The 15,650-nt window shown below is 36.1% G+C and overlaps 1 protein-coding gene across 2 annotated transcripts in view; it reads left to right on the forward strand.

The window, feature by feature from the left end:
* Positions 1-15,650, forward strand: part of OPA1 (OPA1 mitochondrial dynamin like GTPase) — a 92,934-nt gene that overhangs the window by 73,282 nt on the left and 4,002 nt on the right. For both annotated transcript variants that reach the window (XM_054713836.1, XM_054713837.1), the window contains one exon: positions 14,492-14,566. In XM_054713836.1, coding sequence (XP_054569811.1) covers positions 14,492-14,556 — 65 coding nt within the window. In that variant the 3' untranslated portion in view covers positions 14,557-14,566. The remainder of the gene's footprint in view (positions 1-14,491; positions 14,567-15,650) is intronic.

A 15,650-nucleotide genomic window follows, 5' to 3' on the forward strand; every position in this document is an offset into this window, starting at 1 on the left:
TTTTTGTAATGAAAACTTTTGTTCTCCATAATTAATGTACATTTCTAAAATTATGATGATAAAAAAGGGAGCGGCAGGAGAATGATTCAGTGCCGCCACTTTAAAAGTTAAGATCGAAGAGAAGCGTTCCACAGCCGCTTAAATCTAAAAAGACCTTTCACTAAGCTCTGAAACAATTCTAATTAATAGGTTAGTTAAAAATGTCTTCATGCCACATTAAAAATGGAATAAAAAGTAGTCAGAACATATGTAGATGGAACCCTCAGCCATTGTGATTTTGTTGTTCTTCATGTAGAAAAGAAAAATATCAAGACATTCTTGAATTTGATTTTCATAGGTTACTCCACATTAATGAGCTTCTCCCATACCCGCATGTGCTTGAGGGCCACGATGGGTACAAATAGTGGCCATGAAGCAGTGAGAGACTGAATAGAAAGATTATTAGAGTCAGAGTTTGGAACTTAAAATTACTATAGAAAGGGAAAGTCAGAGGTTTAAAACTGTTTTTCCAGAGCAGGGCTCTGGCACGCATATTTTGACAAGTCTCCCTCTATAGGTGATTGGTTCCACGTCACCACCACCCACCCTTCTGTCCCTGAACTAGTGCAGTTCTTCCTGTTCGCAGCAGTACAGTTAGTTATTATTGGGATAAAATTGACATCTATCTTCTTTTAGTAGAGTCTGATAAACGTGTGTGACTGTTGAAAATTTGGTAAGTTATTTGAACTATATCTAAGTAGAAGTTTGTTTTGTTTCTGTAGATGTAACCATAGAAAATGAATTTTTAAGGGATTTCAAGGAGGAGGGGCTGGAATTAATTTGTAGACTGCTAGGTAGGCCCAGAGAGCATTCAAACAACAAACAAACAAAAAAAAGCACAACCACAGAGAATAGAGTCAGTTGCCCTGGAGAGAAAGCATGAACTGTAAGGACCATAAGCCCTACAACATCATTTATATCTAAATACTGTTACTGTTTCTTTGGCCAATAATTAAAAGACCTCAGTACTGCTTTTCTCGTCTCCTGGCTTCTAGCACATTTCTAAGCAGTCTTTTCCTTGTCTCTCTTTTCTTATGTCTCTCATGTGCCTTCTTCTAGATCATTATCATGGGTCCAAAACCAGTATTTTTCCTCTGCCCTACTTATTTACCTTCTTTCAGTGGTTAAAAACCTTCCTGAGGTACTGCCAGTGATATTTAACTGAGCAGAAGGCAGGCTTCCCAGTCTAGGCAACCAAAATAACCAATTTCGGGGCGGGGCGGGGGGGGAATTTGTGCTTACTATGACTGACCTATTCTCCCAAAGTGACTTGGTTCGTACATAATTTCACCATACCTATATGTTACATACTGTATGTCTTCTGTGACTGTTTGATTGTGAGCTTTTATACAGACTCTGTCTTCACCCCTTTCTTTTGACTTCTTAAAGAAGCTCTCACTTCGCATCCTAAGGAACTCTTTTCCACTCTGTCATGCCAGAAAGCTACCATCTCCTTTCCCTCCTAGAGCAGCTTGCGTTTGCTACATTCACCCTGCACCCACTCCCTTGCTAACACCTTTGATCTGGCTTTCATCCCTTTTGAAACCACTTCTTTCTGGTCACCAATGATTTGCTAATTGGCAGTTCACTGAATCACTTTCATAATTTTTTAAAAGTTATTAGGAATTTTTAGGTTGATTGGAATATTTTCATTCTCTTTGACATTTGTATACTTTTTGGAATGATTATTAGTAGGAATGAGTATAGTTGGAAAGTGGAAAAATTCACTACAGAGTAACTTTTTCTATTTTATGTTATCAGTGTTGATGGTCTCTAAGGCATCTTTTCAGGGTAAAAGTGATTAAATTTTTAATTTTTGCCTCTGAAATAATATTTTTCATAGTAAGCTGAAATTGCTAAACTAAAGCATCTAAGGAAGATAATGAAGATTATTTTTACCTTGAGTCTCCATAGGTGAAGTAGACTCTGCTCTGTCCTGTAGCTGAGAGAAAAAGAGCGGGGCGGTGGGGCGGGGGGGGGGGGGGGGAGAGGAGAGAGAGAGAGAGAGAGAGAGAGAGAGAGAGAGAATGAATCAAACAGTCCTCAGGGAGAGTTCTGTTAGAAAGTAGTTATTTACAAACAGAATTCCCCACCTGAGTGGTGTGCTTTCCAGGTTATTGATGAGAAAATCCAGACTCATAGAGAGGCTTTATAAGTCAGGCACATTTTTCTTGGCCCAAGTCTATTTTTTAAGGCAATATTGAAGAGTATTAGTAAATTGGTACAAGATTAAAAGAATATTTCTCTGGTACGCCATGTCTTACTAGCAAGTATATTCTTTTTGCTTTAAATTCAGGTTTTAACTGATTAAAATAAGAATAAAGATAAGAATGGTCTCTTCAGTAATTTATGGGTTGAATTTTTCTTTTATCAACTTAAAGTAGGTTTTATTTATGCCTTATTGTGATAGGTGTTTATGTGTATACTATGTGTAAAAATGCCAGTGCATAGAATTAAAGCTACAAATTAGGCTGCTGTTTTTCCCTTGCTAATAACACTTACCACTTCCTTACTGACTGAGTTACAAATTAAGTAATATTGTTGAACATGGGATTAAATTTGGATTTGTTTTATTTTTAATTATTTTATGCATTCTCTCATTTCTAAGATGGGAAAAAATAGAATCTAGTCATTGAAAACAATCTAATCACAAACAATCCATTGGCCTTTTAAACGGCATATTAAAAAAATAAAATTATGCAAAACAAGAATAAATTTTTTTTTAAAAAGCGATCTTGAAGGACAAATTGATGCACACTAAACTTGTAACCTCTGGGAAGTGAGATTCTGGGGATAGTTGGAGAGGGGATTAAGGGCAAAAGGAATTGTAATGTTTTACTATTTTATACATTTCTAAACTATTTTCCCAAATGAGCATAATTTCATATTCTTAAATATATTAGTCATGGAAATGATGAAGTTAATTCACTATATGATCAATCTTAAAAGTGACAGAATATTTTCCCAAATAACTTCTTGGTGATTGTGAAACCAGAAGACGTTTTATGGGACCACATAGCACTTGCTCATCAAGGCACCCTCCTAAGTGTTAGGATTAACTTTCATTTAATCTCATTTCCAGTAACTGCCTATCATGCATCTGTCATATTTGAGTGAATTGAAATCTATCTTGAATTAGTGAAGTTTTCAAGATTTTGCAACTCATTTAAGATAATAGATTTTCTGTGTGTCATTGTTATCTACTGGGTATGAAAAGAGTCCATTTTAATTTCTCTTACAAAAACTGTTTCATTTTTCCTTAGTTTTAGTATTTTGAATTATAGAAGGAAGTTCAATTAGATCACTTTTTCAAGGAACTCAAGTCTTTTTATTGTTAGTCTTTCCTTTTATTGATGTCACTTTTTACTTTGAGTCATATGTACAGACTGTACCTGTCTTCTCTAAGTATACTACCAAATGTTTAGGTATTTTTGCTTTAATCCTTTTTATTATCATAGAACTAGTATATATACATTGTGGAAAATTAGAAAATATAGATGGCAAAATTTATAAAACAATTGCCACTACCGAGAAGTAACCACTGTAACATTGTATTCTAAGACAACTTTAATGTGGTCTAAGGGACATCATTTCTGTCACACATGTTCACGAAGAGGTCTTAGGTTGGCTTTCTCTTATACCTCAAATCTTCAGTTTATCATACTCCTATTTCTAGTTTCTCAGAGTAGGCTAAATTTTTCTTTATATAAACTTATTTCAAAAAGGTTCACTGAGAGGAAAAGCAGCATTAGTAAAAATAAAACCTATAGTACCAGTTACTTTAAATAGGTCAGGTATACCAAGGCTATTTTGTAGCAGAACATGTACTGAAAATTACCCTCTTTTGAAAGTTAATCCCTGCCTTTATTCAGGACCCTGGCTCTTCCTACATATGCCTGTACCTTCTTTATGTCTCTCCTTTCTTTAAAAATGTTCAAGTCATTTGCAGCTTAAACCTGTTGGATTGATTCTTCTATGTACTCTAGCTACTTTTGATCTTAATTCTCTTTTAAACAGGAAACCTTTGAATGTTTGCCTTCTACTTCCATTTTTAACATCCACTCGATTTTTAACTTTGTAATCTTTTATTCTCATTTCTACTGAAATTGTTAGAAATTTCTAAGATTGCTGGCAATCAAGAGAAAGCAATGAATAGGAAGTATCCTATATAATAAAGAGGTAATATGCAAATTAACCCTCACGCCCTCACAAGATGGCTGCCTACAACCAGGCCGGCAGGAGGGTTAGTGAGGGACGACCAAACTACTGAACAAGCAGGCTGCGTGGGGCGACCAGGCCGGCAGGGGGTGTCTGTGAGGGGCGACCAGGCCAGCAGGGGCGGGCAGTGGGGGGTGACCAGGCTGGCGGAGGGGGGCCAGTTAGGGGCAACAGGCCAGCAGAGGGGGCAGTTGGGGGCAACCAGGTCAGCAGCGGGGGGCAGTAAGAGGTGACCAGGCCGGCAGGGGGGGCAGTTGGGGGCGATTAGGCTGGCAGGGGGGGCAGTGAGGGGCGACTAGGCTGGTGGGGGGGTAGTTGGGGGCAACCAGGCCAGCAGGGAGGGAGCAGTTGGGGGCGACCTGGCCGGCAGCGGGTGGCAGTTATTGCAACCAGGTGGGGCAGTTAGGGGCAACCAGGCAGGCAGGCAAGTGAGCGATTAGGAGCTAGCAGTCCAGGATTGTGAGAGGGATGTCCGACTGCTGGACATCCCCCGAGGGGTCCCGGATTGGAGAGGGTGCAGGCTGGGCTGAGGGGACACCCCTCCCCCCCGCTGCCATGCACAAATTTTGTGCACCAGGCCTCTAGTCCTATGTAATAAAAGGGTAATTGACCCTAACAGCAGAATGACCAGAACGACTGCTGGACCAGTCATTATGAGGCACACTGAACACCTCTTGGTCCCTTCCCCCAGCCATCAGGCACCAATCACCCGATGGCAAATGGGGAACTGGGGGGTGGATAGTGGGGGGCGGAGCGGGGCCGGCTGTGGGCAGCTGGGGAAGATGGCCCTGACCGCAGGCCAGGCCTGGGAACCATACCTGTGCACGAATTTCGTGCACTGGGCCTCTAGTCTATATATATATAAAAGGCCAATATGCAAAGTGTCCCCTCCAGAGTTCGACTGGGAGACCAGGAGTGTGATCGCTCACTATGACGTGTTCTGGTCACCAGGGGGCGGTGCGGAACATGGCGGGTGACCAGCTGTGGCTGCGGGGCACTGAGAAAGGAAGGGAAGGGGGAGGTGGGAAGGTGGGGGAAACTGCGTGGTGGTGGCACACAGGTGGTGAGGGAAGGAGGAGGCTGGGAGGCGGGGAACCTGATCAGCCCTGATTGCAGGCCAGGCCTAGGGACCCCACCCATGCACACATTTCATTCACGAAGCCTCTAGTTACCGTATTTTCCAGCATATAGAAGATTTTCCTGGGTTAAAAAGTGGTCTTATACACCGGAAAATACAGTATATAACTGCCTGATTTGAAACTTTGGAATCCAAATCCTGCTTAGGACTCAATATCTGTCCCTTACATTTGTAGAGAGCTGTTACATTTATAGAAAGCTGTACACTTGACTAAATGTGTTACGTTTGTCCATGTATGCACCTTATAGAGGCCTGAGGCTTGTAAGGTATTATCCCCATTGTTCAGATGGGGAAATTGATGTTCATTGAGGAAAATTACTTAGCTAGTACCCTAAATATTAATGGCAAGGCTGGCACTAACCACATGTGTTAGAGATGGTATATTTTTAGATTTGTTTTGGGATTTTGTTCATCTTTAGTCTTTGGGCTTGTTCTTGTGGGTGATTGTAGATAACCAAGTTCATATAATTTTGCTTCCTTTCTTACATTATTTTCACTGTGTTAGTTCTGGTAGGTAAACTAATTATTAAGTATCTAGGACAATGGATTTGTCTCCTAAAGACATATGTAATGGTTTCATTCTTCATAAAGGATAACCCAGATTGATAAATCTATGTATATATTCTTAATTGCAGTTGCAATATTTTTACTTCCCTTTCCTATAGAAAAAAGTACATTGTGACTTAAAATTTAAAGGTGATTTTCTAAAGTAATGTATGTGTGGAATTAATTCTGAAGCTATTTTCACTTCTTTGACCCTTATTGTGAAGGCTCTGAAACCAGTATCAGTAATGATACCTCCTTACAAGGTTGATGTGAGAAATAACTGAAAACTTATGAAATCAACCTCATGAAACATGAATGCCTGTTAATTTTTGTGATAATTTTAATAATATTTTGTCCTAATGCAGCATCTTATTTAAAAGATATAATTGTATTTCATTTTGGCTTTTCATATCACTTACTTAATAACTTTATTAAGGCCTATAATTTTTAATTCCATATTTTTTCATAAACTTTTAGTTTGGTTCATAAATCAGAATTACATTCTGTTTCTGTATTATTTTCTTTTACTTTTAAAATTACATTAATGAGTTGACTGTTTAAGAATCATTCTCATAATTCATTCATCAGTCACGCCTCCTTTTTAAAGCTTCAGCACGGAAGGCCTTTTGACAAACCAATATTTATAACAGTTTGACAGCGGGATGAGGAACAGCGTTTGTCTTTGTAACAGCTTGAAGAAAGACCCTTTCCAGGACCCAGTCATGCAGTTACAATCTTGACCTCTTTCTTATGCTGGGAACATACATACAGCAGCATGTGTTTTCTTGTCCCATTGACTGTCCATTCACTTCCCATCTGTTTTGCAGCCTTAAAGGAACAGAAGGGGCCCTCTTCTTATAAATCTGTCTTTGCAAGTGATAAATGATGTCCTGTCTCTTTAAGGGCTGCCTGGGTGGTTTTCCTTTTCTTAAAATATTTCAACTTTTCTAACAAAATTCAGGATAAAATATACTTTTAAGAATAAGAGAAAATAGAAAAGAAAAAATGATGGATTATTTTAAAACCTCGATTGGGACTGACTATTTTACTGGTCATTAGGCCAAAGCTTTCCCAATTAATTACCTTAATCATATTTTAAAAATTGTATTGATCTTTAGATTGTTCAACAGGAACAAAAGAATGTGTTCATTTTGAGATAGTGTATTTATTTAAACTTTTGTTGGAGAAAATAAAACAATGTATTATTAATGAGTTAGCATGTAAAATATCTTTAAAAGATTTTTTCCACCATATTTTTTGTTGATATATGTAACTAATATGGAGCACTTTATGTACGGGATACAGAATAAAGTAATTCACAGTAGACTTATAATCTTAAGGTAGAACCAGTCTAACTTTTGCACTTAAAAGACAGTCATGAATCCCAATTGTGAATCGTCTGTTGCTGAAAACACTTTTAAGTATAGATATTTATAATTGGTTTCCAAGAATTGAGCAGATATTAATTTTTTTTCTCCCATGCAGATATATTCATAGAAGTTTACATATAACAAATATTACCCCCCAAAATTCTTGAATTACTGGCATAAAAAGGATTACCAGTATAAAAAAGACCACTTTTAGACTATTATAGTATATTATATGAATCAGCTACCTAGTAATATATCTTCCTCAAATTAACATGATAGTTTATTTATTAATTTCCTGCCTTATCCTAAAAAAGGATTTGAGGCAGCTTACAAAGACCTATCTTGTGCAAAGGTAAAAATGGAAAAGTTAAATGGAAGGGAAGATAAAATTCAGGCAAGTGAAATTTGGGGTAAGATTGGTACCCCCTCAAAATACATGCTCAAGGGTTCTAGATACTTTGCTATAAGAATGCTATAAATTTAGCCTTGCGGTTCCTAGGGACTGATACAAAAATGGAAAGCAAAGTGGATTACATGACTTATGGTAACTGTCAAACAACAACATAGCAGTTGCTTAGATGAAACATAGGTATTCCCAGAACACACACCTGAGAGAAAGTTTATCAGTCCTCATAACACTGAGTTGTATGATATAGTGAATCAGATGGCTGTTTATAATCATGAATTTTATGAGGCTTTTTCATGTTCTCAATGTCAGCAAATAACATAAGCAATTGTGAGCAAAATCAAAATGATGCAGTTCAGATACATAGCTATTTGGTGTGGCTGATCTAAAGATGAAACCTATAAAACCTAGAGAAATACATGAATTATGCATCCCCCATCTAATCTTCCATAAATAATATTTCTTACAGCTGAGCCTCTTAGTAAGTGTCAGGTAGCAGAAAGTTCAAGGTTTTACATTCATTTTACAGACATTGACAAATCTGGAATGGTGCTACTCTTTGTTAGTTAAGGGCAGATCTATTAGTTAGCTGAACTGAAATTAGGGTTGCCATCTACTTAGGGAAGTTGAAGGGCCTAACCAATATAAAGGCCTGAGTATTAGGCTACTCTATGTTCATCCATACTGAAATCTTTTGGAGAATTCGGCTTAAAAATATTAAAGTATTTTAAGAGGTTTTGATTATATTAGCCAAAAGGTGCTTGATAGAAATGCTTACAATTAAAAGAGTTAAAAAAAAAAAAAAGCTAAATTTATTCACAAGTCACTTTGAGTTTTTTATATATTGAGTAGACATAAGTTATACTTTACCTCACAGACTTTCTTTATAGCAGCTTTCCCCCCCCCCCCCTAAATGCTATTGTTTTGGGGTTTGAAAATAGCAAATTTTTTAAATAATTATCTTTAATGTTTGAATTAAGTACTGGTTAAATCAGATCACTCAACAATGAATGAATGAACTATGAATATTCATGGGCATCTATTACATAACAAGTGCTGTGCTAGGCTGAGTGATTTTAAATGACAGACTTTCTGTAAGTATATGATTCAGACAAGCAGTCCCACATTGATTCCTGGAAAAGGCAGTTTAAAACCGATCTTTCTAAATTGAATTATATAGCCCTGTGAGAATAATATTGTCATCTGTGATTGCATTGTTTACTAGGAGCTTAACATGAAATTTAAAAAGATACTAAGTAATAAACAAAAGATAATAAACAAGTTTTAAAAGATGCAATTAAAACATGATCAGTTAGAATAGTACCTGTCAGTCCTAAGTTTGAAAGTAACATGGGCTTTGGATTCTTCTGACAGATTCCTTCATTTTATAGATAAAGAAACTAGGACTGTGACTTGTCTACAATCATAAAGTTAAAGGCAAAGCTGACACTCGAAACAGTTCTCCTGATCACAGGATTGTATACCTTTTAATACATTGTTTTATCTTTCTAAAAATCAGGTAAAATAACTACCCTTTTGATTATTTGGGGGTGTTAGACCAGGATTTATATAACTTTTTTTCCATCAAGCACCTTTCATTATTGTGTATGCCTGTAAAGTCTATGTTTTAGAAGATTTGTCTATAATAATGAACTTATACTAAATGATTATTATGCAAGTAGATGTAATTCTAGCCCAAACAAAGATTTTCATTTGGACTTTTAAAGCAATGGAAATAACCCAGAGACTCTGTTACCATTTTCACAGATCCCCTATAAATCTGGGACCCCACCCAGCTTTGAAATGACCATACCAATCTCAAATAGCTTTCCAGAACATAAAGGAAATGATGCCTCCTTCTGTAATAAGCAGTAATCGTATTTGTCTTCATTAATGAGTCTGTTTAAAAATAAGTGTGTGTGTTTGTAGGGGGAAAAAAAACTACAGGGCCAAAATTGAGAAGATAAGTGTTAGATTTAGTATCTCTTTGACTATCTCTTTGGTTCTTCCTTTCATTAACTGTAAAATGTGCACATTCCTCGTTGTGCTAAATCTAAGATTTTGAGTTAGTTTTGAGAATCTTGGGTCTGATCTCTTATTCACCTTTTTTGTTGTTGTTGTTCTCTTTCTTTGTTTCCCTGTACCCTAGATGATTCCTTTAAACACTGAACTTCTAAAGAGCACTTACTAGTAGAGTATAATGGTCTAATAAAAAGCAAGCCTTTTCAGGAACAACATATAGTACATAATAAATGTTCCTTTAATTTTCCATGCTTTAGTGAACAACTTTTCACAGCAGCATCACACCTACAAGGTGTCCTCAAGCTTGCTACAAAGTGTGTGCAGCATGTTATAAAACAGTTACGTTGAGGCACATTAGGATCCTCAGATATGTGGTTTGCGTAAAGTCCACTGCGTCAGTAAGTTTGCAGCTTGTTTCTTTGTGCTTTCTTGAAAAACATCAAAAGTTGTAAAAGGTTTATTTCAGTGCATGTAGTAATGTTTTGTGTGTGATTCTTTGTTCCTGTTCTAAACTGTTATTAACCACTAAAGTGAACCTTCTCCTGGGATTGGCCTTTTGGTATTCACAGTGTATTCAAAACCTAATTACAGATTAGTCTGTATTTGAGACTTTTGGAACGAGTGTCAGAAGACTCAAAAAGAATTTGAGAGTAGCAGTATCATTTCATGTGGCGATAAAGAGACCCAAACCATGAATGAGTGTCAAATCATGTGAAGAAAAGAAAAAAGGAAGGAACTTCATTCACTGAGGCTGACGGTTTATGAGTTGGGGATTATAGGAATATTCATGACTCAATCAAGAAGCACAATGAATTGATGTTTGAAATCGTTCATCTTTTAGGTAAACATTGGATAAATGGAAAGTAGACTCTGTATTCACTGCATGTAGAATTGGCTATTTCAGTGAAACAGAAATAGCAGTATCTTAATCCCTTCCTGAGTAGGTTTAATTTATCAAGTAAATCACAAATTTTACAGGAATTCTCCAACTATAAATATTTAGTACAAATATTTAACAGAAAAGGGAGTTTGCTTTATAATTAGTCATGGTAAGCTGTACACATTTCTGTGGGAAAGTAATTTCTAATGGTGAAATAGCTAAATACACTAAGATTTGGGGATTTGAAAACACTAATCACTGAGACATTAATTTAGAAGGATCAGAAAGTAGAAAGTTTTAATTGCTAACTCTCAACCTTGATTTTTATGGATAATTCAGTTTTCTGTGCAGTGGATAGCATAATATAAGACAGTGCTGAAAACTTACATCAGAATTTAAAATGAGTGAATTCAAATGTGGGGAATAATCCTGCTTATTATTTGTAATACAGCTTCCTTATAAAGCCTGGAATCAGTTTCCTTTCTAAAGCTGTGACGGTGATTGTGTGTGTGTGTGTGTGTGTATGTGTGTGTGTGTGTGTGGTCAGCATCTTTTAGCCTTCTTCATAAGATGCAATCTAATTTGAAGTTTTGTTTTGTTTTCCACTGAGGATTCTGTTTAGTGTTGCTCATGTGATTCAGATGGCCCCCCAGCTTGTCTTGCTCTTCATTGTCCCTGTGGACGTTGCCTCCTACTCCCAGGCTTGCTCCAGCTCCTGTGGTCGTGGCTTCTGCCCTCTTGGTCACTGCTGTAATGTCCAGGAAGCCTGTCAAGTTGTTTTGTTTTGTTCCTTGATAACCGATAGTCCTTATTTTCTATGCTATATTTTTTGAAACTGTCATTTATCAGTACCTATTGAGCATGTATGTATACTGAGTCAGACATTGTTGTAGATACCGATGATGCTGAATTTTGGGGGGTCCGGTTTCCTACACATATTGGTCTCAGGAGTTTCTCCAAATGTGTATAGTTCTAGTCTGCTCAAGAGGTGACAGTATTCCTCAGGGGATGATAATGTTTTATATGTGTGTTTTTAGCCATCCCTAGCCATAGAACAACCTAGGAGGTGCTTGGTAACTATTCAGTTCCATAGTTTTTACTAAAACATGTCTTATTTCACATAAAACACAAAACTCAGAACAAATACACTGGAAATAATAGCCTTCGTCTTGTTACCACTTAGAGTGCACATGTGGCAGCACGTCCAGTGTGTTTCTGATTCAGAGGAACGCGGCAGGCAACTCTCAGACTTAAATGTTCTCAGCTTCGGCACCAGAGCCTGCAGAGCTGTCTGAGGACCAAAAAAAGCGTGGGCTTTGAAATCACCCAAACATAGCAAACACTTCATAGACTTGGAATGAGGGTGGGGAGTGAGCAAGGAATGCTGCTCAGAAGCAGGAGATCATCTGTGTCCATGTCACTCCATTAAGTACATTGTATAGGCAAAGGAATGGACAAAGAAATGAATTTTTTTATTTAGTGTTAAAAGGACTGAAAAAAAATTTATCACAGTTCTTTTTTTTTTTTTTTTTAACATTTACTTCCACTCTCCTCTCCTCCTCTTCCCCCCGTTACTTCCTAAAATCTTACTAATTGTCCTTTGAGTCATTCTTGAGGTCTCAGGGGATGGGGATACATGTCCTGATACTCTGCTTGTAAAATATTAGTAAAAACAGCTTTTTATGGGAAATTTTGAAATTTTTTACTCTGTGGTATTTAAAAAATACTCCTTTTACTTTCACTTAGAAAACAACATGGCTTATCTCTAATTTTGGGAGAATTCATATTTGATTTAGACACCTGCTGTCAAAGTGGCTCTTGGTCTCTTTCAATAGAAATAGATGTTGCTCTGAAAGTCTCTTGTGAGGGATGCTCCTGTACCACCCTCTCACAGATTGTCTGTCCCCTGAGGATGGAAGGCATTGGCAGGGCACAGGGATGGCTAGAGCCGGCCTGCAGCTGCCTGACTGTACTCAGATCGTGGGGCAAATAGAATCAGAGTTCCTCTCCTCATGCAATCCAGCTTCAAGTAGAAACAGTTCTCAGTGAATGCTTAGAGAGGCTGCTATGGTTCTAAACACCTGTTTTAGATTTCCATGTGTTGTGCTATTGAAGCTAGATGATTTTTTTTAAAGACTTCATACATTTCTAGAATTCTATGAGACAATATCCAAAACACAGTTTTCTCCTACCCTTCCCCCACTTTTTAAAATTCTTTAACTGATGCACTGTATGTACTATGCAGACCTCTCTAAGTATTCATTGAGGAAAATCAGTGACGCTGTTTCTAAGCAACTAGATTAATTCATTTTAAAGATAAGAATGTGGCCTTATTTTGAGAAAGGAAGTGTGCTTACTGGTTTGACTATTGGTTAAAAAATAGTACAGACTAACAAAAAATACAGACTAAACTTCCAAAAGATGGGTTGCAATTATTTTTCCTAATTTGTCTAGTTTAATTTTTATATAAGGAGTTAATGCTGCCTTTGTGAACACTATTATCATATTTTCCTTCTTGAATAATTTTATTAAAACAATAGGGGTTTTTTTTCCTATAGGTTTTGTGCTCATCTTAAAATACCAGGAATTAGAACTGTTAAATGACTGGAAAATGACGAATGTGAAAACTGTGTTCTTCATATGCAACCATGATAGGCTTTGTTGAGTTCCTGTAATGCTAATAGGAAGTCATATAAAGGACATTTTTTTTTTATTGGCTGCTTTTCACATCTGCTTTTCTCATAGTAAAAAAGAATACTTCTATCTTTAATGTAAAAATGTAAATGTTGACTATTAATGTTTTATATTACTTTTCTGTAGATCTAAAGTAGATGCTCTGCATCTACTCCCCTACATCACTAGCTTTGAACAAGTCACTTCACTTGTTAATTCCCACTGATTGGTTAAATTGTGTTCAAAGAACAAAAATATTTGCTACTATGCCTACCATAACCTACATTTTAAAGTAAGAGTTGCATGATTAAGTTAGCAGCAAAGTAGAATAAATCACAACTTTCCCATATTTAATGCTAGGAGATTGGCATGTTCTGTGAATACTTTGCATTTGTGAAGGAAATCTTTAGAGAATTTATAGATTTTATTTTGGAAGTCTATGAACATCAAAACAAAACAAAATAAAACAATAAAATAAATAAAATAAAATACGTAAATCTGTTTTTAGTGGTTCTGTTGTTTTTAAGCTTCATTCACAGCTCGAATGGTACATTTTTGCATGTATTTTAAAGTGTTATTACCCTTTTCATGTTTGTTGCAAATATTTCCTACAATTTCTTTTGCTTTTAATATTGGGACATTTTGACATATAGGTGTACATTTTAATGTGGCCATATTAGTGGATCTTTTTCTTTGTAACTCTTCCCATTACTTTATACCTAAAAAGTTATTTCCCAGTCCAAGACCAGTTAAATACCTGTATTCTCTTTTAATTTTTTAAAATAGTTACATTATTTTATATTTTCCTTTGTTCCAGATATTGCTAACTGTGTCTTTGGTCAGACTTCAGAGAATCTGAGAACTCCTTAAAAATGATATATATATAATAATATATATATATGTATATATACATATATTTATTTGTTTGTGCATTTTTCTGCATAAGATTTCATAGCTTTCATTAGAATCTCAAAAGGGTCCATTATAAATCCCATACCCCCTTTCCAAAAAGGTGTTGAGAGCTGCTACTACAGGTCACGTGGATATAAGGTGGTGTGTGGTGATAAAGGCATTTTCTCTCCTTTCCCAAACAGTTAAAAATATCCCAGACCATTTATTGAATGATTATCTTCTATGATTTGTGATGCCTTTGAAAGGTAAATTTATTTCAAAGTTATTATCTCTTTCTATCTCCACAGAGAAAGTTAGAGAAATTCAAGAAAAACTTGATGCTTTCATTGAAGCTCTCCATCAGGAGAAGTAAATTGTAATAAGTGAGTAAAAGTCCTCTTTCTATACTGTACTGATTAAATGCAAAATTTATATTTTAAACTTATTTTAATAGTTTATCATTCTTCTTGACTATATCCTACTTGCTCCTTAATAGTAATTTGAATGGTAGGAACCTCTAAATTTCATGTGCAATTTTTTTTTAAAAATATATTTTATTGATTTTTTACAGAGAGGAAGAGAGAGGGATAGAGAGTTAGAAACATCGATGAGAGAGAAACATCGATCAGCTGCCTCTTGCACACCCCCTACTGGGGATCTGCCCGCAACCAAGGTACATGCCCTTGACCGGAATCGAACCTGGGACTCTTGAGTCCGAAGGCTGACGCTCTATCCACTGAGCCAAACCGGTTTCGGCTAATTTTTTTTAATAGCTTGATTTCCTTTGAGCTGAACTAAAAATATTCTTTAGAACTCGTTTTGAACAGAACAAAGGTGAACAAACTAAGATATTTTATAATAGTAGATGGCTCATAAATTTTCTGCATATAAAGAATTGAACTCTAGCTCTCATTATTTTATTCCCCTTTGTTCATATTTGATGGATAATTAAGTATATGTTAACTGCAAATCTCTTTATTTGGCTTGACTAAGGATTTCATTAATTGTTCTTAATCTTATTCTCATATGTTTAAAACATTTAAATAAACCTTTTTCCTATTTAAAGTAACTTAGAATAATAGCCTTAGAATTTAGTACTCTTCTATATGTGGACTCTCTTAGCTAATTCTGTAGTCTGGTATTATAAATATGTTCCAATTAAAATATTGTATATCGAAAGACTTTTCTTAGTAGCATAGTCAATTGTTAATTATCACTGAAGAATTATAATTTATAGGTCTTTTGCTTTTATGAAGAAGTGGAGAAAGGGAAAATGCTCTGATTAAGAGATTATTATTTATTTAAAATACTAGAGGCCCGGTGCACAGCCTTGTGACTTGTTTTGTTTGTCTCATAAGTTAAGACAGATGAGCAGATGTATACAGAAACTAAAAACCAATCATCTTTAACACAAGCCAAAAATAATTCATTGTTTTTAAGTGTCTATGTTTGTAAAAGTTTTACACA

Source organism: Eptesicus fuscus, chromosome 3, assembly GCF_027574615.1.
Source record: "Eptesicus fuscus isolate TK198812 chromosome 3, DD_ASM_mEF_20220401, whole genome shotgun sequence".
In the NCBI taxonomy this organism is placed as follows: domain Eukaryota; kingdom Metazoa; phylum Chordata; class Mammalia; order Chiroptera; family Vespertilionidae; genus Eptesicus; species Eptesicus fuscus.